Source organism: Notamacropus eugenii, chromosome 6 (assembly GCF_028372415.1).
Source record: "Notamacropus eugenii isolate mMacEug1 chromosome 6, mMacEug1.pri_v2, whole genome shotgun sequence".
NCBI lineage: Eukaryota > Metazoa > Chordata > Mammalia > Diprotodontia > Macropodidae > Notamacropus > Notamacropus eugenii.
The window spans coordinates 79,752,276-79,777,838 of record NC_092877.1 but is presented as its reverse complement, the minus strand read 5'-3'; the positions used below and the strand labels follow the sequence as shown (position 1 = coordinate 79,777,838).

Genomic DNA, 25,563 nt, shown 5'->3' with positions numbered 1-25,563 from the left:
TTTGGTAAATATGCAGATCTTATGTTCCCTAAGAAGCTTACCATGTTTTTTTAATTTAATTATACCTATTACCTCTATAATTTTAAATTTCATTCTTTTTTATTGCCATCTTTGGTAAGAAATCCAAGTAGACTCAAGTGACCAAACTTTCCAAAAAGCAGCACTACAAACACCATCCTCCTACCGAAGCTTTATTCATGGGTATAATTCGGAAAGCCATCCAACCAACGTTAGCAGTACAGCAGGTCTCAGACAACACAGACATCTTGCCATCTGTGCAGCTGCCCACCTCTGGCTACTGTTCAGATTCCCAGACTCCCTTCATTACCCAGATGAGTTAATCCACTCAGTTTTGGGACACCATTAAGACAGAATCACTACAGATTTAAGTGAAACAGCATTTCTGGCCTTCTATAACCAGCTGACCCATGACACATCTTCATCCCAGCTGATAACGTTTAATATAAATGTTAGACTTTAATAACGGTCAAAGTTTGAATTAAGAAGAGCCTGGACCTAATAGTCTCCTTTGTTTAGAGGATGCCTTTTGATGGGCAAATGGGACTTCCTTATCAGACCCTTCTTCTAGCATCCTAGTGTTAAGAGAAAAACACAAATACCTTGGGGTGTGACTTCAGCTTTGTCAAACTTTGTTAAGATAAACAACTTCAGAGGCCTGTTTAGGACAGGATGTCTGTTATCTGGGTGATGGGACTTTTTCCTTATCTTAAATCACAGAGACATGCTATGGAAAGAAGATGCCCATAGCTTGGGATCATAAAACCCAACTGAGGCCACTTTGTTTACAATGTGTTTATCTAAGAGAACTCCTTCCTCATGGCAAAATGTACTTAAGACAGTCAATTTCTGTAGTAAGTCAGCCAGTTCTGATCCTGGCTCCATACCGCTATGTAACTGTTAGCTTTATGGGGAACTGATTAATTAATTAAATCATAAAATGTATGCATTTAGCCTGTTGCCTTTTCTCTCTAACCAAGTTTTCAGGTCAACACAGACAAACATCCTACCAAGCCACCTAGTAAGAAGCTCAAATATCTTGGCATCTGTTCTTCCAGTAGCCCCATACTCTCCATCTTTTTTTCTACCTCTTTTTCAAGGGGAAAAAAAACAAATATACAAGACTGGAAAGGACATGAAAATCTACTGCCCTGTGCTCAATTTACTTCTCAAAAGGCAGTAGCAAATCACTTAACCTCTCAGTGCTCTAGGCAACTCTCTAAGACAATCAAGTGTAGAGAAGGTGCCAACCTGCATTGTTACAAGGAGTTTCCTCAATAAAGGAGTTAACTATATCAGCAAAATTAACAATTCCAGTGCCTATCCCTTGTTTCTATGGTTTTATTTCAAATCCCTGGGATTCTAAGTCATAAGACAACCTAAACCAAAGGGACTCTTTCTTTGCTATCACTTCATACATTGCTCATTGTCAGCTCGATCCCTTCCTATTCCTACTTCCTATCAACTTCCACTTTCTACTTCTATTGCAACCTATGAAATTCTCATTCTATTTATAATAAATTGTCCATAATAAAGACCCTTTGCTCTCACAATCCTTGAAATCAACATAAATATGGCTCTCCCTTAAAGACAGAGCATCCCTGGTCATCACAACTAGTAATGGAGGTATCTTCTTTCATATTCTGAACAAAATGGGCCAAGGGGGGAATACGCATGCATCTTGGTACTCAGTGCCACTAGTGTGTTAGTCCTTCGTTGCCAAAGAAGACTATGCTATCAGAGAAATGATGACATGACTCGCACTTGGTTTTGTTTTGAGTGAGGGAGGGCTGTGCAGGTCACCAGCCTCTCTTCTCCTCCACAGCCATCTGAATCCAGTGACCAGATATTCATCAGGATGACTGGAAATGACCTAGGATGAGGCAATTGGGGTTAAGTGACTGGCCCAAGGTCACACAGCTAGTGAGTGTCAAATGTCTCAGGTGAGATTTGAACACAGATCCTCCTGACTCCTGCACTGGTGCTGCCCCAATGTCACTAGTAAACCCTCCTTGTATTGCCTTAACTCAGATAATTCTGCTTTGGAGGCTTATTCTATCTATATATAAAAACCTATCCGGGAGCTACATATTTATCCCCAGTCTCTCTTAAGTACCAGTCTCAAATCATCAGCTACCAAACAGAGCTCATTACCTTTTTCTCTCATGGTTCCAATTTCTACCACCAATCACCCCAGTCTGCAACTTGGTAATTAGAGGTAGGTAGCATGGTGAATACAGTGATGGTCCTGGAGTCAGGAAGACCTGAGTTCAAATTCAGCTTCAGACACTTAGGAGCTGTGTGAGTGTGGGCAAGTCAATTAGCTTCTGTTTGCCTCACCTTCCTTGACTGTAAAATGGTTATAATAATAGGACCTACTTCCCAGGGCTGCTGTGAGGATCAAATGAGATAACAATTGTAAAGCACTAAGTATATTATCTGGCACATAGTAAGCACTATGTAAACGTTAATTATTAATAGTCATCATTTTTTTTCATTTCTCTCATTCCTCATATTCAAGTTAATGAATTCTGTCAATTCTACCTCCACAAATTTATTTTTGCATCTCTATACTGAGATCAGCGTTCAGAATTTTATCACCTCTAACCTGGACCACTGCAACAACCTCCTAACTGGTCTAACTGGTCTCCCTTCCTCCAATCTTTCCCCTCTCCAATTCATCCTTCACACAGTGGCCCAATGTGATACTGTTAAAGCACAGGTCTGATCATGCCACTGTTACTCTCTTTAAGAAGCTTTATGGCTCCCCATTGTCTGGAATGTAAAAATCAACTATATTGTTCGACATTTAAAGTTGTTATAATCTGGCTCCATCTTATCCCTCCAGGATAATCACACAATACTCTCTCTCATACACTCTATGCTCCCACCAAACTGGCTTACCTGTTAGTCCCCATATACAATGCTTTACTCACTACCAGTCCTAGGAACCCTTTTCTCCCTTTAAGGCTCAACTCAAGTGACATCTCTCTCTTCAGGAGGTCTTTCCTGATTTCCTAAATTGTTAATGTGCCCCTCCTATCTCTGTGTATTCATTTTGCATGTAGTATGCATTTCTTATCTGTGAACATGTTATTCACTTTAGAATGTAAGCATTTTAGGGCAAGGCCATCCAGTCCACATCTGGACAGCCCTGATTTTTAGCAAGCTATTCCTAGCTATGGAGCTTAAACTTGCTCCTTTGCAACTTCTACCTCACTGTTTCTAGTTCTGCCCTCTGAGACTAAACAATTAAGTCTAATTCTTCTTCCATACCATCAGTTCTTCAAAGAAATTTTAAAATAACTATCATGTCCTCCTCCAAATTTGTAATTGGCCTAGTGCTTAGCCACTGTGCCTAGAACATACTAGGTCCTTATTGAATGTTTTTTGATCAACTGATTAGTATCAGTGGCAATCTTAATACTGTTTACTACTCTAAGTGAAAGTAACACTACTGGGCTTCTACTTTTTGGGTATTAATTTAATTAATTTTTTTTGTTCGAGAGTATTATACAGCCCAGTTAGCACGCTTTCACTAAGACTTCAGAGCCTTGATACACTAATCTATTCATCTAACTGTTGAAAAAGGACCCACAAATTTCACTTTTCAGATCTCATCCTTCAGTGTCAGCAACAGACTTGTCATTTCTGTTAACTAAGTCATCAAAACTCTGTGTGTATGTGCGTGTAGTTTAAATTTTGGCCATTTTACTTTATCAATACAGCAATGCTGAGTAAGGAAGTGTGTGTGTGTGTGTGTGTGTGTGTGTGTGTGTGTGTGTGTGGTTTAAATTTTGGCCATTTTACCTTATCAATACAGCAATGCTGAGTAAGGAAAGGAAGTAATTTCAGGCCACATAGTGGTCACGAACCACAAGATTCTTTTTTTTGCCCTTGTGCTTTCTGGTCTCTAGAATGCCTATGCTTTGACTTTTTGAGAAACATTGCTTCAAGTCTTACAAGTATGAAAGTGATAATTAAAAGAAAATAACTATGTTCGTACAGAAGTTGGCAAAAGCAGCAGTAGCTTATGTTTAAACTGAGATATTTATCTTATTATCATAGAACTTAAGAGCTGGAAAAATAAAGAGGTATCTAGGAAGATATTTAAGATTCTTTCAATTCAAATTCTGATTTTCTATTTTTTTAAAGTCACAGTATTTGGGGTGTATGGGACACATTAAAAGCTTATATTTAAAAAAAAACTATAAAGTGCTAACAAGAGATATAACACCCTTTATACCAAGCAGCTTAATATTGTACAGAAAGTTGTACAATAGGAGTTTACTAATTTTCAAAACCTGGAAGACTATATGTTGTATCCAAAACAAAACACCTCTGTGCAGACTCCATCACAGGCCAGTTACACGGAGAATATTCATTTTAGCATTCTTAGAAACTATCCATTCAGGTTAGGATTGAGGAGAAGGGCGAGGGGCAGGCAGGGAGAGGGAAAAAAAAAGGCAGGTAAAATATAGACATAAGCCCAAAACACATTTTTACTAACAGCCCCAAAATGTCTTTTTTTCTTTTTTCAGAAGCCCCCAAATACATATACAATGTGTGTTCTATTGTCATAATCAGATTCATGCAACTTAACATGCTCATTAAAAATACACGTTATTGATGAGGAAAATTTGAAGCTCAACAGACACCGAAACAAAAAAAAAAAAATCTGTCTTAAAGTGACTCACACTGCATTCTGAGATAGGCTTACCTTTTTTAAGGTCTCAGGTTGTCATTCAGAAGTACACAACTAGTAGGCAGAAATCTCAATTATTATAGGGATGTTCTAGCCTCATTATTGTTAGACTGCTGACAACAAAGTTTGGGGACTAGACAAAACATGGAAAATAATGAGATTCCAGTTCTATAAGTTTATAACACTAACTGTTCAAAATCAAGCCAAATACAATTGTGCTTAAATCACAAAGACATGAAATTTCTTGGCTTCTCCCTTTATTCCCCTCCAAGAAAATTAAACTCTTTCAAAGGGAATGTCATTAAAAGTTTTTCAATGAAACATACATTTTTTAGAGATAGCCAAAGTGGGAATTTGTTTTGCTTAACCACATATATTATACAAAGGTTTGGGTTTTTTTTCTTTTTTCCTCCCCCCAAAAAAATATAATAATGTTTGTTTTTTTTTAAAAAAAAAGCCTTTTATTAGAAAATTTATCTTAAGATGGATTTGGCAAAAATCAGAAAAAACCCAAGAGTCAGTAGCATTTGAAAAGTAATTCTCAGTCAAACACAAGTTTTCTGAGCATCTCAAATTCAAAGCTTTAGCATTTTTTCTAATTTACTATATCAAAATCTTGCCTACCTTTATAACATTTAAGTGAAATCACACTGAGATAGGACTGAATGGAACCCATGTGTAAGAATATGCTATTCATAAATAAATGTCTATTATTGGCCTGTACATTTTGAGTTGTTTTCCCAATACTGGTGATAGGTTTCCAATTAAACATTTACACGTTCTTGCTCAATCCTACAAAGATACACCTACAACAAATGACTCCCCCGCTCTTCCTTGAAATTCTCTCTTCCCTTAGTTTCAGTGACACCATTTTCCTGGTCTCCTCCTCTGTCTCTGATCACTCCTCAGCTGTCTCCCTAAATGCATTTCTTAAGTTAACCCCTCTACTTATGGGTCTTTCTCCTGTGACTCTACTCTGAGTGTACTGCTCTTCTCTATTTATGCTCACTTCCCCTTAGTGAACTCATTACTCTTAGGCCTTCAACTATTACTTATGGAAATTAATTTCAAATTAATATCTTTACTTTTAACCTTTAAGTTGCAATGCAGATTTGTATTTCCAAATGCTGTGTCATTTTTATGTAGATTTATATTGTCACTTCAAACTTGTTACATCCAAAATAAAATTCGTTAACTCCACACCAAAAATATCTTCCCTTCCCCACTAGTCCCTCACTATTAGTAATAACATGGTTCTTCCAACTTCTTAGGCTAGAAGGACTAAATAGAAATAGTCTTTCAATTCCGATACTTTATCTCTCATTCAATCTAGTTGATTTTTCTCTAAAAAATATCTCTTGGATTCACATATTTGCCTCTATTTCTAATACAACATATTAGTCTAGGATAGTATCATCCAGGATCTGAATTAATACAAAAGCCTTTTAATTATTTGTCTGTCTCCAATTCCTTTACCTATCTACCTAAATCACCACTGCCACAGTTTTTTTCTATTATTACTTTGATTATATCACTCAACTCCAAATTCGGCAATAGCTCCCTATTGTAAGTCCAAATTCCACTACATGCCTTTCTAGATTCTCCATAGACTGGTCAGGTGCCACCCTACCCATTCAATCTTATTTCCTATTAATCTTAGACCCACACCCTCGGTTCTAGCCAAGTGAGTGATCTCATTATCTCCTGAATGTTTCATGTTCACATATGCCTCTGCACCTTTACTCGGATGTTTGTTGGACCTGGCATACCTTCTCTACAGCCCTCATCTGTCTAAATCTTTCTCATCTTTCAAGGCTTGGATCAAATTCCTTCTGTGAAGCCTTTCCAAGAACTCTAGTCTACAATGGACTGCTCCCTTCTCTGAATTCCTACTGCACCATAATCAGCAATCAATAATTCAGCACTCAATTACTTTCTAAATGTTTCATATGTGCAAATATTCTCTCCTCAACTACATGAAGTTCTGGGTAAGGGCCTATACTACAAACACAGTATGTGCTCAACAAATACCTGATGACTGAAGACCCAAGTAAATTTCCTTCTACCAGATGATTTGTCCCTTTGTTACTTCAGCTTCTGTTCTACACTCCTTTGATTAAAAAAAAGAACAAAAAGATTACTTAAGTAATCAGAAATGATTGTGAAATCTGAAGGATCTACATAGGATTCGCATTCTTCAAGATACTGTAAAGTCTAAAAGTGAAGCTGGAGGACAAAAATTGGGTAAAGAGAAGAAAAGCCAAGCATTACAGTAAGTATCACTAAAAACTCTAGTAAAGAAGACTTTCATATGCAAAGTAACTACTTGATATAATACATAGAAATTAGAATGAATATCCATAGAAAGAAAAGAGCTTTCTAGACAAGATCCTTAACCATTTCAAAGATGTGGTATATCCCAAACATCAAAACAAAATTAAATAAATTTAAGTTGGCCAGCTAGGTGGCACAGTGGAAAGAGTGAGAGGCCTGGAGTGAGTTAGATTCATCTTCCTAAATTCAAAACTGGCTTTATACATTCAGTAGCTACGTGACCCTGGACAAATCACTGAACCCCGTTTGCCTTGTTTCCTCATCTGTAAAATGAACTGGAGAAGGAAATGGCAAATCACTCCAGTATTTTTGACAAAGAAGACCCCAAATGGGGTCACAAAAGGTTGGTCACAGCTGAAAAAAGACTGAACAAACCTAAGCTATGCTTGAAATAAATGCACTGCATAATCAAATGTAAAACCTGGCTTGGTAACCTTAGAAAATTCAAATTTCCATCTAATTTGTATAACTATATATACCTTCCAACACTGTAGCCTCTATATCAACAAACAACAAGAAAGCATAATGAAGACAGTTTAAAGAAGACAAAAGAATTATTTTAAAAATAATCAAAACAATTGACGCACTTGGAGGAAAAGGGAACTATAAAGAGTCAACAATTTCTGCTTCCGCATTAAAAAAGAGAGAAAAAGAATTAGTCCTGTTTGGAGTAGAATTTGATGTTAATGAATATTTTACAGAATTGGCTTGCATGCATTTTAATGCCCAGGATGGTAAGCAAAAGTCAACCCCTCCCACCCTCCCCAAATATTAAGAAAGGTCAATGCAACAGTTGCATAGGCAATTTGCTCCCAGTAGTTGGAATAACAAAAAACAATCTGCTGTTCAAAACAAGCCCACTGATTCTAAATAGTGAATCACAAACAGTGACAAGTGGCCAGCCCTCATTTTTACCTTCTGGAGAAGGTTCTGCTACTGTACTTCCAAACTGGAGGTATCCCTTGAGTCTGTGAACACAGCAGAGGAAAAATGTAGAGCAATTCAGGTGTGTAGAAAACCATAAGAAGGCAATTCTGCACAAATTCACACTCAGCTTTTGAAAAGTATATCTTTAGTAAATTACGATGAAAGGATGACATAGTTAATTACATTCCAGAAAATGTTCTACCTTAATAACGAACCTGACAATATTCAAAATATTCTTAGAGAGTTTATGAAGAAAAAAGTACAGATAGATATAGTGGCAATGTAGCTAATTTATGTACACTATCACAACACAAATTATAAGTTTCTATTGTACCATTAGAGCTGACCAACAAGGTATTAAAAGATACATAAAAGAAGTCAAGTTCATTTGAAACTCAACTATCTTTGCCAAATACAAGAAGCACAATTTTATTCACCTTAAAAAACTAGACATCATGGGTCCTTGGTTCCTTTCATTTCTAAGATTCTCATCTCCTTCTATTTCATAATTCTCAACAGGAAAAGTGAAGAAGAAAAGAAGCTAACATAACCAAACATTCCTAATAACTATACCTTATAGAAAGGAAACAGTAACTGAAATACTAAATATATGATTATTACTGAGAGATCAGTAACATTTCATGGCTTCCAAACTTACATATTTGGCTACTTCTATATACCACAAAGTGAGTTAGTTATTTGATTAAAAGAGGGTCAATAAGAGCTTGTAACTGAATGGACATAAATTACTTCTTATTTATAGGAAAGGGTGTATTCCTAATTTCTAAGTGCCTTGAATTAACTTTTATGTTCCTTGGCTAATAGAGACTCACCCTGAGCATTTTTTAATGTTTGTTTATAGAACTCTTTATTGATCAATGTGAATTCATAATCTACTTTATACATAAGAGAAATGAAGGGCTTTTTTATCAAAGGTACCAGTAAGAACATTTCTAATATTCTGTGTGTTTTTCTACCCAAAAAGCAGATCTTACTCTGGCGATATAACATTGCATACAATCAAAAATGAATAACTTCTTTATTGAAGGGTTATCTTTCAAATCAGAATATTATAGAAATGTGTATGAAAGCCAAAATGTTAACAAAATAGCAAATACATGTAACAAGCATTAAGTTTTTTCTTAATATGCCACATAATGTTACCTTTTCTATACCTATGAAAATAGTTTAGAGCCCCACCAAAAAAAAAAAAAAAAAAGATATAGTAAAAATTCCAGTGCATCCAAAACAAAGAGGTTCTTTACAACAAAGCTGTTTGCAAGTTCCAGATGATGGCCCAAAGTAATAGATTCTGTTGATCTGGTGAAGACAAATTCTCACAATAACATGATACAATACTTTCGTTTATTCCACATCCACCTACCAGACAGAAAAATGCTATATTATACGCAGTTTTTAAATCACTAACAAGAAGGGAAGAGCTGACTGAAGTGATTTGGGCTCTACTATAAGGAAATTGCATGGTGCAATGAAAAAGCTGGCTGGATTTAGAAACACAGAATCCAGACTAAGGGTAGCTATTTTACTTACTGTACAATCTTAAGTTTCCTAGGCCTCAGTTTTCTCAGTTTAAAAAATGAGAGGCTTGGCTTAGATAAGTTTCAAAATTTTTTCCAGCTATAAACTCCACAATGCCTATCATCCTTTAGACATCAACATGCAACAACCTCAAATGTGCTCATCCTTTCCAAACACATGCCAAATAAGTCAACTTGACTGAAGAAGGAAAACTATGAAAATTCTCAACAAAAAAGGACCAGATGTCTTTATCACATACTTTGTAGCAAGTGAACCAAGGTGGTCTCAGAAGACCTTATCTGTAATATTATGCTTGCCTCTCAAGAGCACTTTTCTCCTCAAAGTATTAGAAACAGCAAAACTTAATGAAAGTGTAAATAACAGGTTTTAAACAAGAAAAATAGTGATGAAAACATTGTATTCAGAAAATGAAAAGATATTATCATTGTTAACCTATTTCTCTATAAGGTTGTATTTTCATTTTACTTATCAAATTAGAGACATATAATTTGTGGATATGGACTAGACCTGTGATTTCACTGTTAGTGGAAACTCTCATATAATGAGAACTCCCTTTACAATGCAGGTTGGTGCCCTCTCTGCAATACATAGTATTAAAGAGTATTACTTAGACCTAGAGCACTGAGAGGTTATATGACTTGCCCAGGGTAAAAAGCCAGTATGTCTTAGAGGGAGAGTTTGAACTTTGGTCTTCCTGGCTACCAGGTCAGCCTTTATCCACTCTGTACTAAAATCCTTCATGGAAATGTGTGTATGTGCATGCGCACACACGCACACACACGCACACACGCACACACACGCACCAATTTCAAAAGGTCTAGTAAGTAACTTTTAACATTGCTTCATTCAATTTATTAAGGTCCTCCTATGAGCCATACATCATTTTTGGTAATGGGGGTAGAGGGACAAAAATGTAACTGTCCCTTCCTCCAAGAAGCATAAATTCTATTGAAGGAAACAACACACACATAAAGGGTAGGTAGGTAGATGAATGGGTGCCTATACAGATGGATCCAATGAATGAACAAATGAATACAAGTGAATACAAAGTGGAAGAGTTGGGTCAAAATCAATCAATTCAATTTAGCCTCAAAACATTTATCCAGCAGGAATACATTTCTTGTGCTTATGCCTGATATATTTATGATGTGAAAATACATTCCAGCCAATTAATCAACCCATTAAATACTTTACATTAAGTGTGAAAAGTCCTTGAAAGCTATTGGATAAATTGTATTGATGCTGCACAGCTTGTGTTGTGTGGTGTTGTGTTCACCTTTTCTTTACGAAGAGGACCAATGACATCACAGGGTGATGTTCTGACTTGTGAGTGAACTGCAAGGCAGAGTTGCACAAAGTCATAAGCCTCACTCTCCCTTCCAAAGTCATTAAAGTCCAGTGGTAAGACAAAAGGCAGCACGGGTGATGGTCCAGAATGTAGTGAATGACCTTAGAGACTTCAATGTCTGACCAAACTCTAAGTGCTCCAAAGCACCTGTTTTAGCCACCTTATGGGTAAGGTATTTGGTAAAGTCCAGTGGGGAGCTGCATAAAACCAGAGGGATAGGTCAGAACCCAAGAGATTCAAGTAAGCAAGAAGACCTCAGACTTTCCCTTCCACTTGACCAACGACCATTCCAATTCCACAAGTCTAGCTGGTTTCACATGTTCCCATCTGACTCCTAGTAGTATCCCCAGAACAGCTGATGGCAAGAGCCATGGACAGATTGTACAGAGATTCACAGCTCTACAAGGAGCTCAGGAAATGACTACACCACATATAAGAAAAAACATTTTAAGGACTTCAGCAAAAGGACTTCTGGGAATTGTTATCCCTTGACATAACATGTTTTCTAACTTTAAGACTACTCTCCCCTGGAAATTATACGTACTGGAGAGTATGTCATGGACTTTGGGGGGAGGAAAGGAAGACATTTTATACCAACTGTTCTTACAATACCATCTCAGTAAAATGCCCTTTTCTAAAACGCTAATTACATCTGGCTAACTTATCATGAGAGGAAAGCCATGAGCAGGGACTTCTGAATATATATATCTATACATACATATATAATTTACATATACATATCACTTATATATATAATATAAAATAATACATCATTAAGAAGACACTTACGTACACTATGGAATGTGTATATGGAATACCCTATAAGCTGGGGGTAGAGAGGGAGGACATGGGATGGGACCTGTGGCCTCAAGGCCACATGTGACCTTCTAGGTCCTTGGGTGTGCCTTTTGCCTGACTCCAAGTTTTACACAACAAATCTTTTTATTAAGGGGATTTTCTGTGAAGTTTCGATTCAGTCAAAGGGTCATACTTGAGGACCTAGAAGGTCACATGTGGCCTCAAGTCCACTGGTTCCCCACCCCTGCCCTAGAACCCTGAGAGAACCCAGAAACCACAATCCAGGCACTCAAGTCCTTATTAGGAGTAAGGGTTGAAACAGTAGATCCAGAGTATGCCCTACAAAAATAATTTGAGAGAAGTCACTAGCAATTAGCACCAACAGGAAAGGCTAACTGTTCTAACTGTACCACCTCTGTAAAATATCCCTTTCTAATAAAAGCTTAGTGAGCTAAAGGTGTTCAGATTTAAAGGAAGCTAAGGATCCTAAGAGAAAAGAACACATTCTATTCCATGGAAGGGCCTATGCAAAATCACAGCTATGGAAAGTCATATAAGCACAACAGTAAAAAGGATAGCTTAGACTGCAGAATGTGGGATGGGAAGTAATATATAGTAAATCTAGCAAGGCAGACTGATGTCAGATTGTGAAGGTATTTAGTAATGTAGATAAAACATATCATCTACCTGGAATGCACTAGAGACACAGCAGCAAATAACCTCTTGCTTTGTTTTACAACTCAATCTTTTACAACATAAAAGAAAAATGCTTTGTCATGATACTTTCAGAGTAAGAAGAAAAATTAAGGATTGGAGAGACTTGGTGTTTGGAAGACAATCATGTACTATATTAAGAAAAACAATATTAAAGCAGAGATACTCAATCTCTACTTAACAGGTATGTTTTCACCTTCACCAACAAGGAAAATGGATCTTCTGATCAGAAAATCAGAAAAACGGTGAAAAGGGAATTATGCCAGAGATAGGTGATAAGCCAGTAAAAATGTACCTAGATCCTCTAAATGAGTCCAAGTCTCCTAAACCAGATGAATAACAATTCAGGGTACTAACACTAATACCTGATAGGTGGATAGTGTCTTTTTTTTTTTTTAACTTTCATTTATTTATTTTCTTTTCAACATTCATTTCCACAAAATTTTGAATTCCAAATTTTCTCCCTATTTCTCCCCTCTCCCATCCCAAAACACCTTGCATTCTGATTACACCTTGCATTCTGATTACGCCTTCCCCCAATCTGACCTCCCTTCTATCACACCCCTCCCTTCCTTATCCCCTTCTTCTCTCTTTTCTTGTAGGGCAAGAGAGATTTCTATACCTCATTACCTGTATTTCTTATTTCCCAGTTGTATGCAAAAACAATTCTCAACATTCATTCCTAAAACTGGGAGTTCCAACTTCTCTCCCTTCCTCCCTCCCCACTCATCCCCATTGAGAAGGCAAGCAGTTCAATATAAGCTATATATATATGTAGTTTTGCAAAAGACCTCCATAATAGTCATGTTGTGAAGGACTAACTATATTTTCCTCCATCCTATCCTGCCCATTTATTCTATTCTCTCTTTTGACCTTGTCCCTCCCTAAAAGTGTTTACTTCTAATAACTCCCCCCCTCCCATTTGTGCTCCCTTCTATCATCCCTCCTCCCCACACCATTTATCCCCTTCTCTCCTACTTTCCTGGAGTAAAAGATAGGTTTTCATATCAAATTGAGGGAACATGTTATTCCCTTCTAAAGACAAATGTGATGAGTGTAAGCTTCATTTTTCCCCTTTCACCTCCCCATTTTTCTCCTCCATTGAAAAAGCTTTTTCTTGCCTCTTTTGTGAGAGATAATTTGCCCCATTCCATTTCTCCCCTTCTCCTCCCTATATATTACGTTCTCACCCCTTAATTTTATTTTTTTAGATATCATCCCTTTCTATTCAACTCACCCTGTGCTATGTGTGTGTGTCTGTGTGTAAAATCCTTCCAACTCCCCAAATGCTGAGAAAAGTTTGAAGAGTTACAAATATTATCTTTCCATGTAGGAAAGTAAACAGTTCAACTTTAGAAAGTCCCTTATGATTTCTCTTTCATGCTTCTCTTGATTCTTGTGTTTGAAAGTCAAATTTTCTATTCATCTCTGGTCTTTTCATCAAGAATGCTTGAAAGTCCTCTATTTCACTGAATGACCACTTCTTCCCCTGAAGTATTATACAAAATTTTGCTGGATAGGTGATTCTTGGTTTTAATCCTAGTTCCTTTGACTTCTGGAATATCATATTCCAAGCTCTTCAATCCCTTAATGTAGAAACTGCTAGACCTTGCGGTATCCAACTGTATTTCCACAGTACTCAAATTGTTTCTTTCTACTTGCCTGCAATATTTTCTCCTTGACCTGAGAACTCTGGAATTTGGTTACAATATTCCTAGGAGTTTCTCTTTTCAGATCTCTTTCAGGAGGTGATTGGTGGACTCTTTCAATATTTATCCTTGGATTTTAGAATATCAGGGCAGTTTTCCTTGATAATTTCACGAAAGATGACGTCTACGCTCTTTTTTTGATTATGGCTTTCAGGTAGTCCCATAATTTTTAAATTGTCTCTCCTGGATCTATTTTCCAGGCCAGTTATTTTTCCAATGTGATACATCACATTATCTCTGTTTTGTCATTCTTTCAGTTTTGTTTTGTAATTTCCTGATTTCTCATAAAGTCATTAGCTTCCATCTGCTCCATTCTAATTCTTAAAGAACTATTTTCTTCAGTGAGCTTTTGAACCTACTTTTCCATTTGCCTAATTCTGCTTTTTAAAGCATTCTTCTCCTCATTGGCTTTTTGGACCTCTTTTGCCAATTGAGTTAACTTATTTTTAAATGTGTTATTTTCTTCAGCATTTTTGGGGGTTTCCTTTAGCAAGCTGCTGACTCACTTTTCATGGTTTTTTTGCATCACTCTCCTTTCTCTTCCCAATTTTTCCTCCATCTCTTACTTGATTTTCAAAATCTTTTTTGAGCTCTTCCATGGCCTGAGACCAATGTATATCTATTTTGGAGGTTTTGGATGCAGAAGCCTTAACTTTTAGGTCTTCCTCTGATGGTGTGCATTGTTCTTCCTCATCCAAACGGATGGAAGAAAATACCTGTTCATCGAGAAAGTAGCTTTCTACAGTCTTATTTTTTTTCCCTTTTTGGGGCATTTTCCCAACCAGTTACTTGACTTTTGAGTCCTTTGTCAAGAGGAGGGTATACTCTGGGGGCCTATAAGTTCTCAGTTCCTCCAAGGTGACACAATCAAGGGAGAGAAGTTTACTTCTCTTCTGGCCTGCACTCTGGTCTGGAAGCAATCACAGGAACTTTTTCTGTACAGGATCTGCCTGCAGGGTTCCCTCTCCAGAGCCTCCACCAGCTCTACCACCAGCACTCTTTCTCAACCCAGGAGAGACAATCAGGGCTAAGATCCAGATCAGCCGCTCAATTCCCCCAAGTTCTTTAGGCAGAGGGCTTATCTTGTTCCCTTCTCACCCAAGTGAAAGAACTTTCTCACGGACCTTTGAAGCTGTCTTTGGCATTTGTGGGTTGAGAAATCTAGGAACTGCTGCTGCTGGTGGTGGTGCCCTGAAGCCTGTTCCAGGTCCTATCCCCGCTGCACTGCCCAGCTCACAATGGGCTGTGCTCTGCTCTGTGCCCAGTGCAATAAACCTTTCCTGTCGGCATTCCAGGACGTCTTGGGTTGGAAATCTCTTTCACTCTTGCTTTGTGGCTTCTGCTGCTCTAGAATTTGTTTAGAGTCACTTTAACAAGTATTTTATGAGCTATGAAGGGGAGCTTCTACAGGTCTGTCTTTCTACTCTGCCATCTTGGCTCTGCCCCTGGTGGATAGCGTTTTTTTAAAGGTTTGCAAAGTGTTTTATATGTATGATCCTATTTGATACAACTATTCTATGAGGTTCATGGTGCAAACTAACCCCATCAGATGAAAAAAACTGGAGCTCAGAGTGATTAAATTATTTGACCAAGAGTAATGAAAGGACCTACAGATCTAAACACTAAAGTTGAGTGATCTTTAAGAAATTGTGAAGAATGGAAAAAAAACCCAGAAAACTTGAAATGGATAGATGTTCTAATTTTCAAAAGAGAAAACCTGAGATTTTAGAAACCAGATTGGTAAATTTGATGGAAAGGTAGAAATGATTACTGGGACTCCTGACAAGTCATATCAGGATAATATCATTTCCTTTTTTAAAAAAACTAGGTTACTAGACAATATATCAGGACATTCGATATAACACAGTCTATTCTTTAACAAAGCACTTGCAAAAGTGCTCATAATATCCATCATGCTTACCTTTTCCCCACTGGAAAACTGTACTCCATCCTTGCAACTACCCTATGTACTGATATGTGAGCTTTTCCTTTACCTTGCCTGGATCAAGGTAATCCTTCACCTTACTTCTCTTTACTTCCTGGCCATCTCCAAATGATGCCATGATTGCAACAGTAGAGCTAGAGTTTAGTATAGTGTGTGGCACATATTAAGTGCTTATAAGAGTTTTATTTATCCACCTGTCAACTATTCATCTGTCTAATCTTGTGGGGGAAAATGCAGAAACCTGGCCTGAATGACAGCACAATTAACAAGACCTGAATTATCTGAATTAGTAAACAAAGAATATTGATCACCTTGGGAAAAGTATTCTAACAGCATTTCTATGGAGCTCTAACTAATCTCAATCCTAATTTATTCCACACTTTTATCAAAGTCTTAGATAAGGATAGGTAGGTAGCATGCTTACCAAATCTGCAAATACAAGGAAGAAATATATACTGGAATCTAATACTGGAATCTAAAATGGTCTTGACAACACAGAACAAGACAAGATGAATTTGTCAGGTTTTGCAAATTCATCATTATACCCAATATTCAATCACAGAAACTCCCTCCCTTTGATATAGACTGGGAATTTGTCTATGCCTTATAATTTTAGAGAAGTTTGTAGAGCACTGAGAGGCTAGGTGATTCATCTCTGGTCATACAGTATTTGTCAGTCAAGATTTACACTCAGGTGTTCCCTGAATCCAGGGACAGCCAGCTCTCTATCCACTCTACCAGACTGTATAGATGAAATTCTATAGACAGATGTAAAGTATTCAATTAGATCTTTTTTTAAAATAATTGACAACATGATAGTATGAGAGAGACCTAGGTTAACCATTTCTATGGAAAAAAATCTTATGAGTTTTAACTGACAAAGTCAAAATGGCTACCCACAAAGCCATGATCCTCACCTTAATGAAATTTGTAGAATGAATTTGACATTGGCCACAGTGTATATATTCTATTGACTGGATCATCCTTACCTACTGTTTTTGGTTATACGTACCAGAGAAAAACTGACAGGTGGGAATATATACCAAAGTAAACCTAAAAGAAGGAGACTTAACATGTCTTGAAACTGTAACATGAAGAACAATGGAAAGAACTGGGTATGTTTAGTCTATGAAAGATTAAAAACTGGATAGGATATGCTATCTTCAAATATTTGAGACAATCTCAAGGGGAAGAGGCATTCTACCTATTTCTTAAGGGGAATTCCAAAGCAAAGTAGCAGAATCTTGTATCAATACCGGGGAACTTCTCAGGAATCAGTGGACTGAGAATAAAAAATGCTGCCCCACAAAACAGAAATCTCTTTCAGTCAAGATCTTCAGGCAACAGCTGGAATACAAATTTCTTGGGGAATCTACAGAACGAATTTGTGTATAATGTGGAAGACTTAATTTAGATGGCCTCTAACATCCCTTCTAAATATGAAATTTGAAATATGGCTTACTACTGTAAAAATAAAAATGGTGGTAGGATAACAGAATTCCTGCCCAAAACTTCAAAAGATTTTGTCTTCAAGCAGTTATCTACATTGTGGTTTTGGCATACATCCTACTGGGTGTTAATACCGCCAGAAAAAAACTTAATCTTTTTAAGCCAAGGTCAGGTAAGGAAGCATTTATTAATTGCTTCCTATATGCCAGGCACTGTTCTAAGTGCTTGGGATATTTAAAAAGGTCAATAGATATATAAATAGACTCTTCCTCTGAACATTCACAGTCTAACAGGGGAAAGAACATGCAAGTAACCATGCAAGATCAATTAGTGATACTCTCAGAGGGAAGCCACTAAGGTTTGAGAAGACTGAAAAAGGTTTCATGAAGAAGATGGGACTTTAGCTAAGATTTGAAGGAAGCCAGGAAAGCTAAGAGACGGAGATGAGAAGGAAGAGGAAAGAGCTAGTGAAAATATTCCAGGTCAGGAAATGGAGTGTTCTGTGTAATGAACAGCAAGAAGGTCAATGTCACAAAATCACAGAGGATGAAGGGAGGAATAAGTTGTAAGAAGACTGGAAAATCAGAGGGGGCCAGGTTGTGAAGGTCTCTGAATGACAAAGAACTTTATATTTGATTTTAAAGGTGACAGGAAACCACTGAAGTTTACTGACTTGGAGGATACATGGTCAGACTTGAGTTTCTGGAAGATTACTTGACTGGTGAAACTTGAGGCAGGGAGATCAATCAGAAGGCTACTGTAATAATTCAGCTCTGAGATAATGAGAGCCAACACCAGAGTGGTAGTAGTGTCAGAGGAAAGGATGGGGCATATACAAGAGATGTTACAAAGGCAAAAATAACAGGATTTGACAACTGTTTGGATATTGGGAGTGAGAGAGAGTGAACAGTCTAAGATGACGTCTAGTAAAGAGGCTGGATGACTGGGAAGACAGTAAGACTCTCAACAGTAATTCTGGAAGTTTGGAAGAGGGGAAGGTTCAGGACGAAATAAATAATCAGTTGAACTTGGGATATTCAGATCAAGATGTCCAAAAAGCAAGTGAAGTTGCAAGTCTAAAGATCAGGAGAAAGGTTAAGACTGGATAAATAGATTTGAGAATCATCAGCATAGAAATGATAATTGAATCCATGGGAGATGAGACCACCAAGTAAAATAATATAGAAAGAAAAGAGAAGAGGGTTCAGGACAGAGCCTTCAAAGACTGAATTCTCAAGAAACTTAACCACAAAAGGGAGGGAAGATATAGCATGAAAGCAAGCAGGGATGGATCAACTGAGAATTTTTTGAGAGTAGGGAAAGATGTCTATAAGCAGTAGGGAAGCAGTCATAGACAGGGTAAGTTGGAATACTGTGCTAGGTGCTGGCTATACAGATAAAAATTAAATAGTTCCTGTCCTAAAAGCATCTTAATTCTATCAGGTGAGATAACAGATAAATAAATAAGTATATATAAAATATCAAAGATAAATGCAAGGGCTTTTTTTTACTGCTTTTGATAGACAGGAAACTAGTATCTGGAAGGATTAGGAACAGTTTATTATAGAAAATAGAGTCTGAATAGAATTCTGAAAGAAACAGAAGATTCCAAGAAGTTGAGGAAGTATATTCCCAGAATGGACAGTGGAAATAAGTGATATATGAACAGGCAGGAGAGGCTCATTGGGCTGGACCACAAAGTACAGAAATGAGAGGAGTGAATAATAATGTTAGACAGGGTAGAACTAGATGGGGAAGGGCTGTGAAAACCAAAGACAAGAATTTGCATTTGATCCTAAAGGCAACAAAGGATGCCTGGAGTTTATGCAGTAGGGAATTGATATCTATTCAATTTTTTAAAAATTGTTTTGCTGGCTATGTGGAAGATGCAACGGAGAAGGGAAGTCTTGAGGCAGAGAGATGAATTAGGAGACTGCTACAAGAGACCAGACAAGAGGTAATGAAGGTGTGAAAGAAAAGGTGAAGGTTGTGAGGGAAGGAATTCAGTATGAGAGAGGTTGCTGAGGGAGAAATAACAAGATTTAGCAACTGACTGAAAAAGTGTGGTGACTGAGAGACCATACCAAGTATAGGAACACCAAGTTGAAAACCAGTGTGACTTAGCCATGAGGGAATAACCTACAACCTGGAGATGAGTTAAGTTGCAAAGGCCTGGCTTTCACAGTCTCCTCTAATTCTGCTTGGAGTTCAGAAGTCCATGTAGTCTCATATCTGAATATGCTCGGCCAGGTCTAGAAGATATAATTCACTATAATCTTTTACAGGGATAATAATATGCCCCACTCATTTAGAATTATTGTTAAAATAAAGGATCAGGTATGTCCAGTGGCAAGGAAATATATATGCATATACATGAAAAGTTCACTTTTCTCTGTAATGAAAGCATAAGCAGCTATGTCTTTGCATTCCCCACAATGCCTAGCATCATATTACACACACAATATGCATTCAGTATATACCTGTTTGTGGTTCTATTTCTCTGTGGTACACCACTTCATATGGTTGGCATTTTCAGGGTTTTTTGTTTCCTAGCAGTACTTAGCACTTCCCTGTTTTTATAACTGATAACATACTCTGAACACAACTGATCAAGGCTGGAGTGCAATTACAGGAGCACAGAAAGCTAAATATCTCTGAACAGGGATCAGCTCAACAGCCCTAGACTTATTCGTGTCATTTTCTAAGCAAATGAACTAACTAGTCATTCACCTATACTTTAATATAATATTTATCGAAAGAGAAGGGACTTACTTTCACATAAGATTCCATTTTCATTTAGGACCACATTTTACCACAAGTAAAAATTTATTTTAGAGAACAGCAGTTGCTATAATCTTCCTGAAGGTAAAAAATTTAACAATCCTTTCTATCAGAAACTTATTCTTTATATCTAAGAGGGAGCATAATACAATATTAACAGTCAGAACACCTGGGTTCTAATCTTGGTCACACCACTCAAACAATCCTTTAACGAATAACAAAATGTTAATTTCATCTGCCCTAAATTTCTCACAAACTGTGAGTACCCAACAAGATAATGGATGTGAAAGGATACTATCAATCATAAATCATTATTCAAACACAATCATCATTGCATTTAACCTAAAGTTCCTCTGATAAAATGTGAACTCATTTGCTCTTTTGTTATGCTCAAAGGAAACAGAGAAGACTTCATCTCAGGATTAGCTCTCCAGATAAAGACACTTTTATTTGCTTAAAAACTAGTATTAAACTGAACTATATCCTTTCCTTCTCCCCACATGAGTAACTCAGTGCCTTTATATCTCTCCCCCCCAAAAAAGTAATAATTTAATAGCACTTTTCTAAACTTTGTCCTAGTTGTCCTAGACTGGTAAAGCCTTCTTTAGTTCTGAAGCCCAGAATTATACACAATGTTCTTTAAAAAAAAAAAAAAAAAAAAGCATTTAACTAGTCTATTGTAGGAAAAACTACTTCACAGTTCTTATGAATATTATGTTGCATATTTATGCTACTACTAGGTATTCTTACTAACAAAGCACAACATTAATGAAGTAGTGTGTTTTTCACCCTAAGACCTAAAATCTTCTCAGATATTCTTGTACATAATTATTTCCATTACCATTTTTATGGGCATAATGTCATTTTTAATAAACTTCTCACATTTATCAAAATCATTTTGAATTCTAACATGACATTCCAATACAGCTCACTTTCACTGAATTGTTGTTTGCAAACCAAACAAGTAAACTTTCTTGATGGAAGTATCATTTGATATAATAATAAAAATGTTAAACTATGAAAAAATATAAGTATACCTATATAACAATACTTTATTTCTCCCCAGTTAACAATTATCTAATCAATAAACAATCTCTAGGATTTGAGGTTCTTTATCATGAGCCCCTCAGGCAGTCTGGTAGAGCTTATGGATTCCTTCTCAGAGAATAATATTTTAAAATGCATAAAATATAATATGTAAGACTAAGGAAAATAAAGATATAGTTATTCTCCTTGTCACTTTAAATATTAATATTATATTGTATATTACAATGCAAATATATACTATTTATATATACATATATATTAACAATGAACCCCAGGCTAGGAACTCCTGCTTAAGATTCAGACTTCCATGAAGATATGCAATGATCTGATAAGATTCCTATTTTTCCATTTACTTGTTGAATTTTTGATGTAGGAGACAGCCTGGAGTTAGGAAAATCTGAGTTCACATTCAGTCTCAGACACTTAGTAACTATATGAGCCTGTGTCTCTTGTTTGCCTCCACTGCCTCCCAGGATTGTTGTAAGGATCAAATAAGATATATGCAAAGCGCTTTTGCAGACCTCAAAGAACTACATAAACTTAGCTATTACTGTCAATACTATAATCATCACTGTTATTACATAAGATAAGCTCAGCTGAAAAGTTATCACTGAGTCGGTTCAACAACCTTAGTGAATGATGGGTCATGTAACTGAATATTTTAGAAAACTGCAGTTACCACTTTAATAACCAAAATTTTTATTTAAACGATTTTTGACAGAAATTGTTCTAAGACTTATACATCCCAAATACAAAAAGCCACATACATCCCAATCTCTGGAAACAGAAAACACTGAATCTGACTGACCATGTTTTGATAGATTCCGGTCATAATACAATTATTCTACCACGATAATGCCTCGGGAATTATGTAGGGCCTCTTGTAGTAAGTAGTGCCAGATTGCCTTCTTTCTTTTTACAAGTCTTTGACTTACTTTTTAGAGGCCACAGTTTTATAACATACCTACAACATAATACATATGTATATAAGCCCAAACCTACATACACATATAAACACTGAAGTAGATATGTTGCTTATGTGCACTTAAGCATAAGTATTAGTGTCTTTGTGCTTATACATCAGGACAGATATATAGTATACACATTACAGTATATATGTTTATGCATGTAGAATACTAGGGCCTCCTTTAACTTTCAGTGACTCGAGAATGGCTTCACAGCTTTTAATTTACTACTTGATTTTCTACACACTAATATCATCAATGAATTCAGAAATGCTCCTGTAAAATAAAATGTATAGTCTCTGTGGTCACCACTGTGCTAATACCCTGACACTGGGTTCACTGAGAGTGCTTTTTCACTTATTCTGGAGTCATGAAAAGATAAAAATTTGAAACTTTTAGATATCAGACACACAAATAAATGGATTATTTTAAAACATTTAACCTTCTCCCTTAATTTGTCAATTCTATTACCTTGCGAGAGACAAAAATTAGTTTGATAAGCACTTTGCAAAGTCTTGCTAATTATTACCTGGTAGTGTATTATTCTCAAGAAAATAAATGTCATATTAATTTTTACCAGTAATTGTATATAGATAATAAGCTCATATATAAGTAATATAAGAATATTCCTTATTCAAAGAGAAGCATTTAAAGAACATCTTTCACACTAGTTAGAATTATAATTATTAATAAGGAACAATAAATTTATTATATGTTTCACAATAATAATGAAATTACAACTACTAGATGCTTATATTTGCAAAAAGGATATAAAAGACCACCAGCATAATCAAAAAACCTGTAATTTCAATGTCTATATCCAGAAAATTATTTTTAAAATGTTCTCTATATTTTAATTTCCTTTATATATTTTACATATTTAATGATTTTTTAGCTTTCTTATCTGTACTCCTAAATATTTTACTATTCTTTTACTTCCAGTTTTTACATTTTTCTTTGCTTACTATATGTAACAAACAATATGTTATCTTACAACTTCTTTTCAAGACTGCTTTTAAGACTAGAGATTTGAAGAAAAAAAAAAGTATTATGCAATGAGTTGGGAACACACTTATTAAGCATTTTCTGTGGCCCAAGAAATGTACCAAGAAAAAATGCAGATAATCTCTTGTCTCAAAGAGCTCGTGCTCTAATTGGGCTAGAATATTCATAAAGCAGAACAGAGTTCACGTCAAGATGGAATGATCAAGTGGTACTCAGGTTCTGGTAGGTAAGATGGCAAATCCCTGAGGACTTCGGGAAGCAATGGCAGGACAAATGGCCCCAGACCAAGAGAATAGTGGGTCCAAGAGTCAGAGCAGAGTGAGGATATGGGATACATCCAGTAGAGCTGGGGATGAAGGATTTATCAACATTTATCTGAGAGTTCACATCATTCAGCACAGCTTTTAGATTAATACAAGCTTTAGGAACTATACGAAACTGAAAAGCAATAGAGGTTGATGATCCAAATGAATTCATGATTCGCTCCTTCTCCCCTCCCCATGTACTGATGACTTCAACTCCTATTAAAACCTTCACAGAGTCTGGGTTGGGTCAGAAAAAGAAGACTGGATTTAAATCAGTCAATTTGGTTAAAAAAAGATCAAAACTACTGGCAATAATTAGATTCTTCCATTCCACGTGACTCTCATAACCAAAACTTATTCAGAAGTGTTTTATTTGAATATTTATCTTAGTGACTGATAAACTAAATAGGTCCATAAGTAAATTAATCCTTAAAATCCTGAAAACTTATCACCAGACATTGTCATTTATAGAACATTACTGATGAAACACATTTTTTCACATACTGTTTTGGGAAAAGAAAAGAGTTAACAAAAATTAAATGGGGAAAAGATGAAAGGTTTGCATCTTAGCATTTTGAGTTTTTTCTTACCTTCTGATGTTTTCCATCTTTTCCACAAGTCTTCAACAGTAATATGTTTATCTTCTCTATGCAGATGGCTATGTTTATTAGTAGCATCCTTATATTTCATATCTTCTCTGATAAACTATAGAAAAGAAAAGTCTAGGTTAAACACTAGCAAACCTAGAAGAAAAATTTATTGTTATTCGGAATCAGCTGAGGAGAAGATCAAATATCAAATGAACTACTACAGAAAAAAAGTCTTAGACTTTATTATATACGGAGAGGAGCAGAAAATTCTGAGCTTGTCTCTAAAACTGAGACCATCTGGACACCAGAAAAAAAGCAAGTTTGGTCTGAACATGATGAGCAACATAAGGCTGATGATAGAGAAAGAAGCAGATAATGACTGCCTGAAGTGATCCCTGGTCAATTTAGGAAATAGGAAGTCTAACTGTTTAAATAAATAGTACCCTGAGAAACAGCAGCATGAAACAGAATTAAAAAACATTTACTTCTTTGACTATGAAACATCTTTTACTTAGAGAAAGAGAAAAACTAAGGTTCTTTTTAATCTGTTTATACTAAAACTTAAAAGTTTTTCAGATTTCTTTTCAAATAAATCACCAATTCTTATTTTTAAAACTACTGAAATATTTTAGTGCTATAAATCTATAACAAATAGTTTTTGATAAAAGAATATTCAAATAATTCCTAGTTAAAATATATTCTCAAATATACTTCTGCACACGTACTTGTTCTACATAGGTCCGCATATTTAGACCTGGAAGGAACTAAGAGACGATCTAGTCCACCTTGCCCACACTCTCTCATTTTACAGCTAAAGAAATGGAAATCATAGGAGTTAACATCATTTGCCCAGTTGCACAGATACTAAGTAGCAGAGTCATAATTTACAGTCACAAGTTATCACATATGAAGATGGTACATCATATGTGAAGCCCAGAGTTTGGAATATATAGTACAGGAAGAGAGTAATGTCTAATGAGGCTCAAAAGAAGTGCTAACTTGACTAGATATCATTTGACCCACCAGAACAAAGAATCTATGATGCACCCTTCCCATGCAAGGCACTATGCTATACACCAAGGCTACAAAGACAACCTGGAAAATAATCTCAGCTGACAAGGAGTTTACATTCTTCTAAAGCGATATAACATTTAAACACACAAGCATAAACATGCTAGCTTGACAAGGAAGGAGAAAGTACTAATAACTAAGATATCCACAGAGTTATCCCATAGGAAGTGGTAAATAACGTAAATCTTAAAAGAAGATAAGAATTCTAAGAGACAGAGGTGGCAAGACAGTATACTCTGGATATGGGGAGAGTTAGGACATTAGAGTTAGTGGTGCAAAGCCATAAAATGTC

General features: G+C 36.2%; 1 protein-coding gene across 2 annotated transcripts in view; it reads right to left on the bottom strand.

Annotated features, from left to right (window-relative positions):
- Nucleotides 1-25,563, bottom strand: part of STIM2 (stromal interaction molecule 2) — a 178,901-nt gene that overhangs the window by 61,346 nt on the left and 91,992 nt on the right. For both annotated transcript variants that reach the window (XM_072620423.1, XM_072620424.1), the window contains one exon: nt 24,201-24,315. In XM_072620423.1, coding sequence (XP_072476524.1) covers nt 24,201-24,315 — 115 coding nt within the window. The remainder of the gene's footprint in view (nt 1-24,200; nt 24,316-25,563) is intronic.